Consider the following 17,168-nt stretch of genomic DNA (forward strand, 5'->3'; position numbering starts at 1 on the left):
TATTTTCCCTCTTTTTTGCACATTTGACTAAAGCTAGGGTTCTAATTACTCTTTCCATCGATATATTTGGAAAAGATGTAAATTTTTGAACAACTTTGATCTCCTCAATGCAAATATACCATCCCACTTTTTGAATGATAGTGCAATCTTCCTCATTCTGCTTTCCTAACTCAGCAGGAAAAAAGCTAAATAAAAATAAAAATACATGCAAAATTTATTTTGCAAGTTCTTGACATTTGAACAGAAAAAGACATGATTTTATCATATGATACGAAGTGCTTGATCCACATGTCTTGGTCAACATCCAACAAAATGGAGGAGATGAACTGAGATACAAAGAGTTCACTTCAAAGAATGGTACAAACTGTCTTTTAACTGCATTTAATTGAATTTCTTAACATCAAATTCTTGTACAATTATTCAATATCATTTTTATTTCACTATATTTCCAAATACATACAAATTCTTTAAATACTTCAAATATGACAACACTAAAAGAATTCCTTAATGAACTTAAAAAACAAACTGTATCAAAAAAGGTATTGGCTGATAAACAAACAGCTTGAAATGTTAGGACACACCCAAGACATCTATGAACTACTTTAACAATGCACAATGAGAAGTCGACATGAAAAATCCACGAGAATGAAATGTCAACAACTGTCACATGATATAAAAGAATGATAACAATGAATGATGGTTTCCATGGCAGTTCAACCTTCATCTTCCCCGTCATCTCCCTCATCTTCTCCATCTTCATCTCCTTCACCTTCCTGGAAATCAAACAAATGTATCAACACTTCAGAACTCATTCCGTTAAGATCAAGCAAGACTATTATATGATTGTGATATACTATCACAAGACTTCTCATATGAAATGAAATTTAATTTGCCAAAGTAAATGAATGATAGGGTCAATACTTTATGCAACAACAAAACCTCCGAACCATTAAATCATACATAATAAATTTCTACCTCTTCTTCTCCTTCATAGTCCTCTTCATCTTCTTCATCCATCATGCCTTCCTCATCTAATTCATCTATAAAGATACCCAATAAACATATTTACAATTTGAAATGTATATTCTTTTTTGAAATAATGTACTCAAAATTATTTGCTGTTAAGACAAATTAAAATCTAATCATACCTCCTCCATCTTCTTCAATTTCAGATGCCTAAAATAAAGAAAATAAAATTAACACAGGTCAACTGCATTATAATGGGACTGGGGATGGGAAGAAGACATGAATACCAAATCAGTGAGATCCTGAACAATTGAGTACTACAGCATTAAGATAAGGGAAGTAACTATAAAATGCAACATGTTCTTAAAAATCTATTCTGTCTGATACCAGATTTCACTAAATTTATTATGGAAATTTCAGGACAATTTATCAAATAATGGGAAATTTTAATGTGCAATCGTAAGACAAAATTTCAAGAACTAAACACTGTTAGTGAGTCAGAATCCAGTTTATTGCCAAATTTAAATAATTCACACAAATTTTTGCGAATTCTCTGGAGAAAATTGATGTGGAATTTTGGGTGAAGAGGAAGGATGTTGCAGTTGGGAATGGGGCAGAATTATGACCCTCAATGGGCAGTGAAAAATCACTGCAATGGCCGTCATGGATACCTGTATGACCAAAAAACTCCTGTTTAAATTTAGCTTGGTTTCAGTTAAATTTTTGAGATTTTGGTTCTGGTTTGGTTTATGCTATAGAATCCTCCTTCTGCTAAAAACAGTGTTTGGACTTGCAACTAATCAATTTGACTGTTGCCAGTATTAAGCTTATTGTATATACTGTGATCATGTGTAAATCAAAGTCCTAGTTATTAAATTTTAGTTTTAACAATAAAGGCTCCTTGGCAATTAACACCGAGGAATTATTTGTTTCATATATGACAAAGGTTTGGCCTTAAGCTTTAAGACAGCTAAAGTTAAAATTATATATTGCACTTTATGAAGGAAAAAGTTACCAGGTAGTATTGCAATGGATTTGGCCAGATGTCGTCCTTGATGACCTCCCCTAATTCATCTGCTCCGGCGTCGCCGTGGTCCGTGAACCAACAGAAGAAGGATTCCTGCTCTTCCATGTTACGCTTACGCCCTCCTTTGCTAGGTGTACTTGATTTTTTTGTTAGGTCCTAGAAATAAAATCACCATAATCATGACAAGTAAAACAAAATTTCATTCAACAGACACAAAATTTAGGGATTTCTTCTACAACCATTGGCAATAAACAATAAACTGATATCAATGCCAGCATCAATAAGGTATACCTTTCCACTCTTCCACTTAATAGGTGTTGATTTTGATGATGGTTCCCCTGTTTCATTCAAGTGAAATTCTTTTGATATAACATCATTTTCAAAGTATTGGTTACTATCAAAATACTGAAAAAGAAAATAAAAACCCATAATTTTAAATGTTCCCCTCTACAACATACATGTATTCAACATATTAATATGCAATTGATATACATATACATATTAAGAAATATGTTTCCTACATGTTTTACTATACTTACAAAGTTTATTTTGTAACCAGATTTTATATCTTCAAACTCCTGAACTTCAACCTTTGTGAGAAACTGTAGGGCTTCCTCATCTTCTTCATTTAATAGTGCAGATATTTGAGGATGGTTTACAAACTATCAACATGTTAAGGTAAAATACCAACACCACATATTAATTCATCTGATATTAGAACAATAAACCTAACTAAAGAAGTAATTTGAAGATTTACTAATCTATATACTGACAATCATTCAAGTTTATACCAACACCACTTATATCTTATATTGAAAACAAAACTCAATGCAAAACATTTTTAGATCAGATATAACTGAATAAAAGAAATCATTATTAGCTAGTGTTTTTCAAACTCTTGGTCTGCACTTTCAGCAGTTATCACAGGAAAGGATACAGCTGTCACCCAAAAGTTTGGTATTTTTGCTATAAGGTCGGATCGCTTCGAGTAGTAAGGTTGCCGTAGCTTGTTGTACTTTTGTTCAACTTTGAGAATTTCTTCACTGGCTTGCTCATTTAGTCTGTCTATTTCATTCTGAACCTCATCTATCTGCTCAATGGCCTCTTGCTGCTCTTTGTCTGAAAATATTTAAAACATACAACTAAGGCAAAAAAAAAATTTAGGTTATGATTTGTTTCTAGAGCACAGCATCATAAGTAAAAGTATTGCTGCATCAATTTTTTTTCCCCGAATTTTTCATATCTTATCATTTTTAGTTTTCTCTATTATGAAATCAATGTAAACAAATGCTCAGGTTACTCAGAATAAATAATAGTCTCTGTCAATATGAAAACATGACTTTAGCTGATACATCTACCACTGAAATGCTTCATTATCTTCAGAATCTGAAGTTTCTATGATTTTGCCTAGTAGAAGGAATAAAGGACAATTGTATTTTTAGAGAATTTTATAATGACTAATTTTGAATGTTGGACTTGCATTTTTTACTTTCCATTAATTTCTGTTACTTTCCCCAGGCACTAAAGATTGATAACAAAACGCCCCAAATAAATGCTTTATTTGACTTTGTCCTATCTGGCAAATTTAAGTTGTAAAATGCCATTAGAAATCCTATATTTCAGTTCAGACATGTGTTATTACTAAAGAAGGGAAGATGAGCTGCAAAATGAAGAAGAGGCATATCAAATTCGTTATGTTTGTTCATCTGCAAAAACTCATCCTTTTTAAACTATATAGAACAAAAAATAATTAAACTTTGCCAATATATCAGTTTGATGAATATCTGCTGATGAGTAAAAAAATAAATGTCTAAAATAGAATTTAATATAATTAAAAACATGCATGTCTCATATTGAAGTCATAAACATCTCCTTATTTTGGCCCAAGAAATTAATAAATAAAAAATTTTAAGCCAAAAACTAGTGGATTTCCTTTATTCAATTTTTTTTAAAGACAAACTAGATGCCTAGATAAAAACCTTTTATTTACATACATGTTCAGTATTAATAAGATCTCATTTAAACCTCAAAATAAACTTATGATAATTTTTATTTTGGTTTCAATTATGCTACTGTACTAAATGTCCAGCAAGTAGGTTATTTGGGAATTATTACAGTATCATCTCAATTAGACAAAATTGTCAGATGAATTTGATTAGAATAATCTTTAACACCATACAAATCAATTTTTACAGATTGGCTACAACACATCATTCTACAATCAAACTGGTTAAAACCGGAAGTGAACAGCAATGACGTCATACAATAACATGAAATTTTGGAGCCAAAGATATAACAATTATATGTCTGCGCAATTTACCGATATTATCCTACTACCATCTTCAAACAGCATTCAATACTATTCAGCATGCATAAATTTCGTTCACACAGTCACAAATAAATCAAACCAATATCTTTTGATATGAACATGTTTTCAACAAAAGAGAAATCGCACATGGCTTGAACCGACATGGTAGCATTGCATGACAATGAATTTGCAGTGCGGAAAAGCTAATCGGTACCTCTGCAGGTTCAACATATGTATGAAAGACTCTCATGTTCATTATTATCTCACCAGCTTGCTCATCTGCGTTATCATGATTGTTTTTCCCTTCTGGCTTGCTCACTTTGGCCGGAGTCGCCATGTTTTCAGGAGTTCAATGCAAAAGGACAAATTACGCATGCGCATAATACACATGCGCGCCAATTGTATTTCGAACCCGATCAGATTTAATAAAATTTACGAATCATTTAGCAGGATTCCAACGTATCTGATGAAACACCCACTCCAAATCAGATGTCTGTTAAGCTACAGTAAGTTATAGCTTATAGAATTAGCATGAATTTTCTGTCCCTTTTGCCAGCTTAGGCAAAACCCCTCAAAAATTCTAATAGTACTAGTATCTATATTAGTATCCTGTTCTCTTTGGATATATTTAAGGAGACCGATTTGGTTTTGTTTTTTTTTTGCGGGAAAACTACATTAGCAAAACTCTTTATTTCTTAACCATATATAATTTCAACCAACTCTAGTTTATTTGCAAAGCTTCAAGAAAATCGACTGTCTGGTTCTTTTTAGGGACCATCTCAAATTAGAGGTGCATTTATTATAGGAATATATAGGAAACTGTCATTTTTTGCACATTAAACAGATTAAAAAAATACTACAATAGTTTTTTTCTCAAATATGATTAGTAAAATCATTTCCTACCTTATATGTTAAAAAATACTAAATTCTACCGTTTGGTTTTTAGTGGGGCCATCTCAAAATATTAAAATGCACCAAATTTTGCTATATATTTGGATCATTACGAATGGAGATTGGTAAAATGGATTCATTCAAAAAATAGTGGTCAGGTTACTTGTGTAGAAGTTCTTCTATGGGAATACTTAAAATTATTCGTATATTGTTCACATACAACCACAGAATATAAACACTATTTATAGATAATCTTCCAGCAATAAGTGTTAATTTCTTATTTTTCTATAAGAACAATTAAGCAAACCAACAATTGCTATATAGAACGAATTCAAAACAAAATACGATAAAAGGTAACGAAATTACCAGGTTCAGGTGCCAAGTTTACTAAGTGCAGAAAAATAACTTTTTTACATGTTTACCAATTCAATTCAATTCATTCATTCTTCCAAAACAATATAAATGGTACAAGAGGTACAACATACATGTTTATTAACACATTTACATGTACATATAAACAAACAATCTGAAATGAGCAGAGCTGTCTCATTTTGCTTTTCACCAACAATTTAACTAAATCCCTCAACTCATTCCTCAACTCAAATCCTTTAAAGGAAAGTGCATAAACTTGAGGTCAATACTCATACTTGAGGCCAAGAATTGAGTTGAGGAAACTTGGTGACGGCGGGGCCAGACCTCATAAATTTTGGTAATAAAATACACATTTCTTTACATTTAGAGTTAATTGGTATTCAACAACAGATTACAGAACTTTGTAATATTAGAATGATTAGGTTGGACATAATATTTTCTTGCTAATTTTTTTTCTAATATTGAAGATAATACGTTGTATTCTAACAGGTAATGAAATTCGTCCCCAATTTGGTTGAACATTATTATACAGATTTCAGATTCTTTCATGACTTTGTAATTTATTCCAACGACCAACAAACCTAGGAAGACAGTGATTACTTGTTCTGAATTTCACAATGTTCTTAATTTTCTAGGTAATACATTTAAATATTCTTCACAAACAAACTTTGTTTTGTAAATTCCTTTACTGAAATTGTTGATAATTAACACTGTACCATTTGTGTAAAAACCATGTGCCGAGTTTACTTAATTGTACTCATTTTTTTATTTCTAATTTTGTCATTTGATTTTAAAATCAATTCTGATCATGCAATATCGGTTTCCCGAGAATAGAAGAATCTATATTAAAGTACGACGAGAGAAAGGAAAAACATAACATCATTCGTGTTACGACGGTTATCTTTCTTTTCAAATTAAATATCTTCGATCTGTAATTATTACATTATTTGGAAAAATGTTTTAAGAAACCATGAAAAAAAAATCATGGAAATGTTAAAACCTTTACTACATGTATGTTAAATTCGAAATTACACTAAAATTTATTTATTACAGGCAACGCGGGTTACGTATTTTTTCAGCAATGTCGCCACCTTCATATCCCGTATGAATCCATAAAGAAAGCATTTTATTGTTAAAATAACAAGACTATGGGGTACTCTTTATCTCAGAAACAGTGTCTGCGATCTGAAGTTATTTGTTTTTCTCACAATAAGAATATATACCCGCTACTTAATGGTACATTATTAGGTAGAAGGTACTAGTTTATGTTTTTATTATGAGAAAAAAATATATAACTTCAGGTGCCTGTGCTGCTGGTATGTTGTATATTGCTCCGCGTCCACCGCCTCAAAGAATGGCAAACTACTGTAGTAGATGCGTCAAATCCGACCTTGGGTGTCATAAATGACTTTGAAACTGCATATACCTGACCTATGACCTTGACATCTAAAGTAGCAATCAATGATTGTTTCTCCGTCGTCTGTTGATTAAAAATTGGTTAGTTAGATTGTTGATAAAAAGACCACGAGGTAGATCAAAACCAATTGCTTTATGAATAATTTCCGTTTTAAATAACGGATCTCGGTATTTTTCGGATTGATCGTTCCTGGGGACTTGGTGTCAGAGTTACCTCCCATGAGATAAGTGTGTTTGTCGACTATGAATATATAGAGCAAACTGAGTCATCAATAAATCCCTGCTAAATGAATTCTCATGTAAGTCAAAAGATCGGTATCACTTATAAAATTTTGTTTGGCTGAGAAAAAAACACCACATATTGGTTGATGTCAACATTCTGTGCTTCATCAATTAGCAGAAATATACGACAATCAATAATACCTAAGTAAAATGTAAGAGACTTAGGTACGGTATTATTAAAAATAAACAAACTTCGTTTCAATCATGGCGATGTTTGTCGCTAACAAGGATACGAGTCCCATGTACAACATGAAGCGATGAAACAACCGAGTCTCTCGCCACCTTTCCGTACAAAATCATGGTCATAATTCAAACCACAGCTGTATCTTCAACTGCTAGTGTGTCATATATCTTTAGTCTTTTGTTTCCATGACAAAAATAAGATAAGGTTTTGAATACTTTTTTTTTCAATTAGTTAACTACATCAGGAAATAAGAATTCATCAACAACTAAAGCGTCAAAATGATATTTTTGAAATTTTTGGAAATTGAAACACGTAGATTGTTCCATTGATCAGAAGAAAGGCTTTCTGGTAGATTTTCAGTCTACACTTAAATTGGTCGTTTCGTTTGCATCTATTGTAAATATTGCAGTAATTTGAGTTACACACTAAATGTAAATATTGATAATTGTTTTGTTGACTTCGTTAACTCCGCTTTGTCTTTCTGTGTGGATTTGTCAGTTGTCTGTTACCATGCATTTTATTTGCAATATCATCTCGCATAACATTACAAAAGATACAAAGTGTTCTCATGCAGATCTGAGATGTAAAACAGTCTACCGATACCTTAGAGCCAATGCGTTCTAAGCTGGTCTCAAAGACTCACCTTATCGATCGATTGAATGATAAATTGATTGATTGAATGAATTTTCTTTCTCTTTTCTGCACTTCATAACATACATTTTAGGCCAATAAACTTTGACATTAGATATATGTGCCTTAAATTGGAATATGCTTTGCTCATTTCGAGTCGTACAACTGTGATTCTTTTGATATAAGACCTCTTGCTTTTATTTATGATGAATTGTTCTTTCCACAGGTATACCAATGTATATCTTCTGCATCCAACGATGGAATTTAAATCCAGAAATGCTCCGAATAAAAAGTTTCGACTACCAAATGTTTTCCTTCAAAGAGTGAGCTGTCATTCCGAATTGTTTTATTCAATTTGCAGTCTCAACATAATTATCCGCAAATGGCTTCTAATTTGTGAGGATTTGATTAACTCGATGAAAAGTGAATAAGAACAAAATGTTGATGTTTCCATAAAAGAATCAAATCTTTGAGCAGAGTGGATACAGTGCCAATTAGACAATTGTCCTGCCTGAAGGAAATCATTTTCTTCATTTTTAGACGAAAATTGATCATTCCTGGGCTTAATAAATGAATACGAGTTTCGTTTCTGGCAAAATGAAATTAAATCCGAATTATTTTTGTCCAATTCTGTGGTTTTTATGACAAGATCATTTTTCACATTCATTTAAAGTGATTTGCGCACTGATTATGCCGCATTATTTATCACATTGTTCGATGGGCTGGCTGGGAAATTCTACAGCGTTTGGTTAATGGCGCGTTGGCGATGACCACTACTCGCTCATTGCATCAAACGAGGCTTAAACAAGGCGCGCGCCCCACCCCACCCCATCCCCATCCCCTCTAAAAAAATCAATAAATTGTAAGTCACTTGTCGGAATAATTTACTAGTTTTAAAAGACTTTACTATTCAAACCTCCCGTTTCGTCAAACAACACACACACCAATAGGACCAATTCAGCCCTTATATTCAGTCGTCATTGATGTCACGATGTGATCCGTACGAGGATGTGGCTCTAGTTTTTTCATCGTTTTATCATTTAGCTAATTTCTAATCCTTTCATGATGTTCTACCCAAGAAAAAGTAAACAATCATTTCCTAGGTTGAATTAGAGATCTAGTTTAACGAATCATCGATAGGCAAGATTTAATAGTAATACATTTCATTAGTTAGCATCCAATCCAAATATGGACTCCGATGTATTTATTGTTTCATATCCCTGCTCAATCGCTTCATATTTTATTTGTTAATCGATATTAGCTAAATTAAAACAAAAACAAGTAAACTGAACGTTCATCCTACTATTACTTCCTCCAAAAATTCAATAACAAAATGAAATTTTCACGATCTATGACAGAAACAAATGTATTTTTTTATTTTAAGCTAACATTTGGGACTTTTCATACGCTTTTAATTCACAAATGCACTCTGAATGCAATGTCTAGAACATTGTAAGGTTTTTAGCTCTCAAATATCACAAACAATTGAGATACTCTAAAAGAGACTGTTTCTATAGCGTTTTTAAATAATTAATGAACTGACAGAATCTGTCTCAAAGCATTTCAATGTCTTTTGTATTTGCTGCAAATGTGGAAAATCGGTTCATGTATTTGACAAGCAATTTATCTCTAAATAATTCAGAAATCGCACAAAGGAGACTGAAAGAAATGCTTAAATGAGCACCATTAGTAAACTATCATCATTCATCATAAGCGTATTCCCTGGTCTCCTATTCAATTTTTACGCTTTACGTTTCTCTTTCCAGCATATAGATACAAAATGCATATTGCTGGCAATGGAGGAATGGTGATTCCTATTAAACATGCAACTCGAAATATTCAATTATCTTTCTCAATCTTCATATTCATGATCTCTCTCTCTCTCTCTCTCTCTCTCTCTCTCTCTCTCTCTCTCTCTCTCTCTCGTTTCAGTTATCTATTTTACCCGTTGCGTTTGACTTTTACAACATCTAATTTTCTCTTAATTGAAAAATGTTTTTGAGCTCATTTCCTAGGACATATAGTTTGCTGCATTCCCCGAACTTATTAATTCTATGAACACCATATAATCTTCCGTGGCACACAGAGACCTAATCCGAAGAAACCGCACCTTAATTGAAGCTTAACCCGTGCAGATTTTGAACAATTTTCCCAATGTTCATTTTGATCTTCAATTCTTTTAACAACCCTAATAATCAGTGATTACCCTTTCCTCATAATGTGCTGTTCCTCTTTCGCTCGCTAATGATTCTTTACTTCAATCAGATTCAATAGAAAACGCGAGATAAATAGCAATCCAACGGGATATGAAAATGATTTGAAGCCTGATTGGAAAAAATGCCATCAATTACTCGTCTCCCTGTGGTAATTTTCTCGATCTTTTACCATCAAAATTCATTTGTATTGATCCCCAAGCCATTTAAGATTATTAAACCTAAAGTAATTTCATAAAACAGTTCCTCTCTTCCACCCTGGATCAAAACCCAAAGAGAAGTCTCATTTAGAAAACTGTTATTTTTCGCTTACTAATAAAACGAAAAAGGGGAATAGGAAATTAATGCACAACCAGGCGACGTCAAACAAATCAAAAATTTCCATTAATGTTAGTTTTGTTCTTTTTTGTTGTTTGATTATTTTAATTTACATACCTAATGATCTGAACAAGAGATAATTACTAATGACATCCTTCAATAATGACATTTAATTATGTCCCCTTCCTTTGCCACCGTTTAGCCGCCATTTTCCTAACCAATATAGACATTTTTATTGATACAGGGGTAAGGAAATGTGCCAACAGTTCTTCCATTTTACCCCGCTCTGCATTAGTACACTACAACAAGTCTCCAGAACACACCAATTAACCTTTATGTTCTTTATTTTACAGTTTAATCAGGGAGTTAATTAAAACAAATTTTCTTTAATTGTTACATTGATGGTTGATAAATAAAACTGCGAGGAAATGGTCAATTTGGTTGATCGTAAAAGGAAATGACCGAAGTACTTCACGAATCCCAAATGTCTTACATTTGTTTCAAGGTTGTAATCTTTGCCGCAGAACGCGATTTTTCCAGATCCTCGTTGAGATGTTCTCGGCTATGTTTAGACGTGGAACGTCATTGTTTGACGAGTTTGCAACTTTTTCGGTTTGAAATATGTCTCTGATGCGCTCGGATGCAGAATTAAACATTATTCGAGGATGCTTTATAACACATGAGCCCCTATTTACTTTCTAACTTGGAAATGAAACTCAGGTGTTCTTGCGCCTATCACCATTTTTGTTTTCATTGTATATCAGTGCTTTGGAGAATTTCTTATTAGACAAAAACATTGAAGGTCTCAATCTGATACTGTAATTATGACTGAGACTGCTGAAGACCTCCAAAATACACTGAATGAATTTTATGTATATTGTAGTCAATGGAAGTTACAAGTCAATACTGACAAAACAAAAATTTTGATTTTTTCAAAAGGCCCTCTACCGAAAAATGTGTTTTATTACAATAAGGTTGCTATAGAAAATGTCAAAGATTTTAAATACCTGGGTATAATCTTTTCCAGAACAGGATCATTTGCTAAAGCTAAAAAACATTTGTGTGAACAAGCACAGAAAGCAATGTACAGTGTTATTAGAAAAATAAGACAATTTAATTTACCTGTCGATTGTCAGTTTGACCTATTTGATAAAATTGTAGTCCCAGTGTTATTGTATGGGTGCGAAATTTGGGGTTACGAAAATATAAAAGTCATTGAACGTGTACATTTAAAATTTTTAAAATATGTTTTTAACTTAAAAAGTAGTACACCATCCTATATGGTTTACGGGGAAACAGGTCGTTTCCCTTTATGTATCAATGTATATACCAGAATGATTTCCTACTGGTCAAAGTTATTTACAAACTCTGAAAGCAAAATTGTATCTGTTTTACATAAGTTTTTGGTCTTGCAATATCAAAGGGGAAATATGTCAAACTCTTGGATTGTAGGTGTTAAAAATATTTTAGATATGTGTGGTTTTTCAAATATTTGGTATGAACAAAATATTGTAAATGTAAAGTGGATTTCTACAATTGTAAAACAAAGGTTACAAGACCAATATATCCAAAAATGGTCTAGTGACATTAATGACTCGTCAAAAGGGCAAATTTACAAGATTTTTAAGAAAAATTTTAATTATTAAAATTACATTAATATATTGCCACTTAGGCTCAGAAAGGTTTTTATGAAATTTAGAACCTCAAATCACCATCTCCCAGTGGAGACTGGGAGATGGTACAATACACATTTAAACCAAAGAGTGTGTAAAATGTGTAATTCTGGTCAAATTGCTGACGAATTTCATTATATTCTGGAATGTAAAGAACTATTGACATTTAGACGTAAATATCTTGATGAAAAATACTGGTCAGCGCCAAATACTATTAAGTTTTGTGAACTTATGTCTTGTTCAAATGCTACAAACCTGAAAAAATTATGTTATTTTATTATCAAAATATACAGTTTGATATAATAGTCTGTCCTCCATTATTATATTTTTTCCTATCTTCATTGTATATATTGTATATTTATGCTTATTTACTATTTATTTACTACTTATCTATTCATTTATACAATGTACCTCTGACTTTTGAACTGTATATAATGATTGACCTCATGTACCATTCCATGGTGTGAGCGAAATAAACTGAATTGAAAATTGAATTGGAAAGGTTTTGGGTGTGGAAAAAAGGTGTACGCTATTAAATTTTAATATCTCCATATTTCTCGGAGAGAACAATGAGTAATGCACTCATACATCATTGACATACATTATCTTTACCGATATTAGCAATGTACTTAGAGACACTGGTGATCATTATACTTTATCCTGATTTGTCTGTATAAGTTAGTACCTCATACAGTGTTATTTTTTCTGTAATCGAATCGTAGAGAATCAAACTTTAATTAGCAGACAAATAGAATTTTGCGGCAGCTGTTAGAATTATGCAATTTACAAAATTACATCGCGCAGAGATTAATATAACATTTTGATCGAAATCAAGTTACCAGTTACTGCTAAAACAAACCTTAATTGTAAATCTAGAGTAAAAATTAATAAGAGATCACCACCAGTTACTAATGAGGTCCCAACCTGACACCAGATCCATGAAATGGGAAGAGAATCTGATGGTTTGCTGGGAAGGTTTGCTGGGAATCACATTGTCTGTAAAACTGAAGACACATACTAGTAGCTGATTAAAAATCTGCGCACACCGAACAAAAAAACCTATCAAAATACAGATGTCGTTTTTAAATAAATACTTCAGAATAAAAGAACTACTGCAAAATATCTCCTTATACTGAATGAAGACCAGACCATCTTAATAATCTAGTATATAAAACTGGTTTTGTAATCATTTCTTTTTGCAGAGCACGTGGAATCACCTTCCACCCACCACGAGTCGACGAATTCACGCTAGAAAGATGTCGATCACAATCTGGAACACGATACATGAAACACGCACCTTTACCTTATGTAACAGGTTCCGGATAGGCCCGCGGGTATCAACAGTAGCCTGTACACTTGAAAGTTGAAACAATTGCAAATTATGACTAAAAAGATTTAAAATGAGCAAATTATAATCTTTTTCTAAATGCATGATTTTTATAAATCTTTTTTAAGCACTCGTTATTGATTTATTCAAAAGATGATTTGCAAAAACTGCTAAATTGAAACGAAAGATACGACGAGACTGTAAAATTGTTGTAATACGATCCTACAATCAAACACATGTGTATAAGCATAAACTGTGCATAACATATTATATATATCAACATGTTTTCAACTGGAAACTATACACATTGAATTGTAGGTGTAATCGTGAGGGATACCTCATTAGTTTATTGTCCCAAACAGAGCCCCTCTCTCTGAGGGAAAACGCTCGATAGATTTGCCGCCTTGACATTTGGACAGACTCGGCTTTCAGAAGGATGTGAAGATTGGATGCACACTAGCGCGGAACTCTCTAGTTGGTCATGTTTCCATTTAACATCTTGTGTTTTGTGTTTCTATCGACTCCATGTAACAACTGCTGGACTACAATTCAATCAGAAGTTATCATTACCATGAAATTACAATCCAACTCTGTAAATGACGACCCTGCAATAGAACAGCCTCGCATGAGATCTGTAAACAGTAAAGATGCACGTGTTACGTAGTGTTTTTGAAATTGTATTCCCTTTGTCATGAAAACTGTTTCTAAGATTATTTTCTCTTTAGACTGTAACACGAAATCTTATAATTGGTCTTTTCTAATTCAAATGTTTCTTTTCAAGTTTAAACGATAGCGAAACTTGATAATGTCCCTCAAACGGGAATTAAAAATTTCCATTCAATTAGTTTTTGTAACGGTTTCTCGAGATTTCAAGAGAAAAAAGATTCAATCATAGATGCACTGGTAACTGGATTTGATCGTTGATATAGGAAGAGCAAATGCTGACATCATAGGACTTTAAATACGACCCGACACAGTATCAGAATTATCATCACAATATACATGTACTTATGATTCATGGTGTTTCCCTTGGAGTAGCTACACCGTATAACCGCCAGATTTAGAGGAAGATGTTGACATTTTATTTATCATTGAATTTTAAGCAAAGTTACTCAGTACTTTAAAAAACATTTCAATAATCCTCGAAATTAAGTCTCCACAAACAAAGAAATACCGATTTAACGACCAAAAAACGAATTTCAAAGCCATGAATTTCACGATAGTTTTACGACTTCTAAGGAACTTTTAAAGTCCTGTGAAGTACATACTGTAATATATGACATTGAATTGTTGTCCATGGGGTCTTTATTGAACCAAAATCACCAACACTGCCACTTTTGCACGGCTCTTGCTAGTCAGTTGGGTATAGGTTTTGGTTCTAATGTTTTGCAATTTTTTTCGTTACAAGAAACGGCACTGAAAGATAATGCCATTTTTCTGTTCTTCTGAAAAGTCTTCTCGTGACAAGATCGCATCTCTTTAGATAAAGACAAAAAATACGGGTGCTTCAAAATCAGCAATGAAATAATTGCGTGTGATATTTAAATAATTTTTTTGCTGTCAATTTAATCGCCCAAATATTTTCATTGTCCAACAAGCAATGGGTCACAAATTCTATTAATGTTATCAATATAGTGTCGCGTTCGTTAGCGTAATTGAGAAAATTGATAATTGCTGGTACGGAAATGTTCTATGACCGAGCTCTACCAAAGCTAATTCACGGCACACACTCCATGGAACACCAATACTAATTAAATTTGCGCAAGAATTTCATCAGATCGAACTGTTATCGAACCCAAGGAGAGCGCTTCGGGATCGAGACTTCGTGTAGATGGTGCAATTAATTTATAAGTCAATTCATGAGATGAAACAGATGGTCAAATATACTGCAAATTTCCTAGATCAATACGTTCTTTTATGAATTTGAACAAGGATATCGTCAGAAATCTAATTTATTACTCAAAATAACAATTTTCAATTTAAATATCGGCCCCTTTATGGCTGACTGTTAAGGAAAATTAGTTTGACAGCATTTCATATCAGAAATTCAATGAGAATAACTCGGAGAAAGACATAATTGGGTTTGTCAGATGGCAATTACTTGTTTTTCTTGCCGAGAATGTCCGTGGTCATGTAATGGTTCGGATGATGCTACACTGCAACGTCCCCTTCATCACCATGGAAAAGCACAACTCTCAATACGGTGAGTTTTAAAGTCTCACTTTCCTAAAGTAAATACCTTTATTATTTCAATTGTACACACAAGGTATGGACTACAATGAACGACATGTGTTTGATTTGGGATCTCTTGCATTGTCAATCTCCCATTAATTTATTTTTAAAAAGTCTTATTTCCATTTTGACCATCTCTAGCACAGAGTGACGAAGCTTAGAGGTTTATACGTCAGTCGTTTGTATATTTTGTACCCGAATACGAATCGTTCCACAGATCTGGAATAGTCGCTCGATCGTAGTTACAGAACCTGGAGAATGTTTGTTAAGAAATATTTCATTTTAAAAATTGATTTTTTATATAAGTTTGAAAATTGTGTTTAGTATTTTACTAGCGCGGAATTTGAATTCCTTATATTATATGTTTATTCACCATGCAATCAAGGGCCTTCAGGAGACATGACTGTCAAAAAAAGTTTGAGTTGAAACCCCACAGACGGTGTCGTTATGGTTTTTAGAAAATAAATGTGTTGGACAATCAAGATTCGTATGGATACATTCTGCGTAGAAAATAATTTCTAATTTCTTTCCGAAAATGACCAAATATAGTTTTGTACCAAAGGAATATTTCTAAATATAATAAAAGCATATACATGTTTATACAAATGAATCAGCCTCCCTAAACACATTCTTTGTTTGAACTACAGGAAAATCAAAGGGAGCGGCCTACTGGTTTAAAATATTCATATTCATCAGCACGATAATTGTGATACACAAACAAAGTAGTTTGTATGCATGATTATCTATTGTGTATCTATGAATATACATTATATTTCTGCCTCTCCCTTTTTCTAAATGTCCAGACGAGGTTTGAACCTCAGACATATAATTTTCTTACTCTCTAATTAGTTTGTTACAGGTGTGTATCACGTTGTTGGGCCAATCTCATACCCATTTCCTCCTTTTATATACATTATAAAGTCTCCTGCAACGAAACTCGAAAATTCTGGCAAACTCTAGCCAAACAGAAGGATAGTTGACAATATTGTTTCGGATTGCCAATTGTTGTTTGTTTAGTTGGCCACTTGCACTAAAAAGTGTTAATTAATTGAACTCGTGTTGTCTAGCTGTTGATTAATCATTACTTTATAAAAGAAAGAAACCATTACATCGAAGCACTATTTACCGAATATACAAATGTCATCATAGAAAGAAGTTTGTCTCAGCAGCTAGAATAATACGGTGTCCTATCATAAAGTGGATGCTTGGAGCAAGTGCCAAAGGCGGTGAGGGGTTTTGTTGAAACCACTGCAGTCCTCCGAACCAGCTAACAAGGTGGTGGTATTCTTTTCTGCAGACAGTGTTCCTCATTTGCGCCGAAATTCTGAT

The 17,168-nt window shown here is 32.9% G+C and overlaps 2 protein-coding genes across 2 annotated transcripts in view; one reads left to right on the forward strand and one right to left on the reverse strand.

Moving 5' to 3' along the window:
- Window positions 1–196: 196 nt before the first annotated feature.
- LOC128156784 (protein SET-like) lies at window positions 197–4,689 on the reverse strand. Its single transcript, XM_052819072.1, has 8 exons — window positions 4,569–4,689; window positions 2,931–3,112; window positions 2,533–2,655; window positions 2,285–2,398; window positions 1,982–2,149; window positions 1,149–1,176; window positions 976–1,040; window positions 197–773 (listed from the first exon to the last, which is right to left on the reverse strand). Exons 1-8 carry the CDS (start codon window positions 4,636–4,638, stop codon window positions 714–716), a joined length of 810 nt encoding a protein of 269 aa, XP_052675032.1. The 5' UTR covers window positions 4,639–4,689; the 3' UTR covers window positions 197–713.
- A 10,966-nt stretch (window positions 4,690–15,655) lies between these two features.
- Window positions 15,656–17,168, forward strand: part of LOC128156261 (LIM domain transcription factor LMO4.1-like) — a 9,033-nt gene continuing 7,520 nt past the window's right edge. The window contains exon 1 of the mRNA XM_052818317.1: window positions 15,656–15,810. Coding sequence (XP_052674277.1) covers window positions 15,744–15,810 — 67 coding nt within the window. The 5' untranslated portion in view covers window positions 15,656–15,743. The remainder of the gene's footprint in view (window positions 15,811–17,168) is intronic.

The sequence above is a fragment of the Crassostrea angulata genome, chromosome 7 (assembly GCF_025612915.1).
Source record: "Crassostrea angulata isolate pt1a10 chromosome 7, ASM2561291v2, whole genome shotgun sequence".
Classification (NCBI taxonomy): Eukaryota; Metazoa; Mollusca; class Bivalvia; order Ostreida; family Ostreidae; genus Magallana; species Magallana angulata.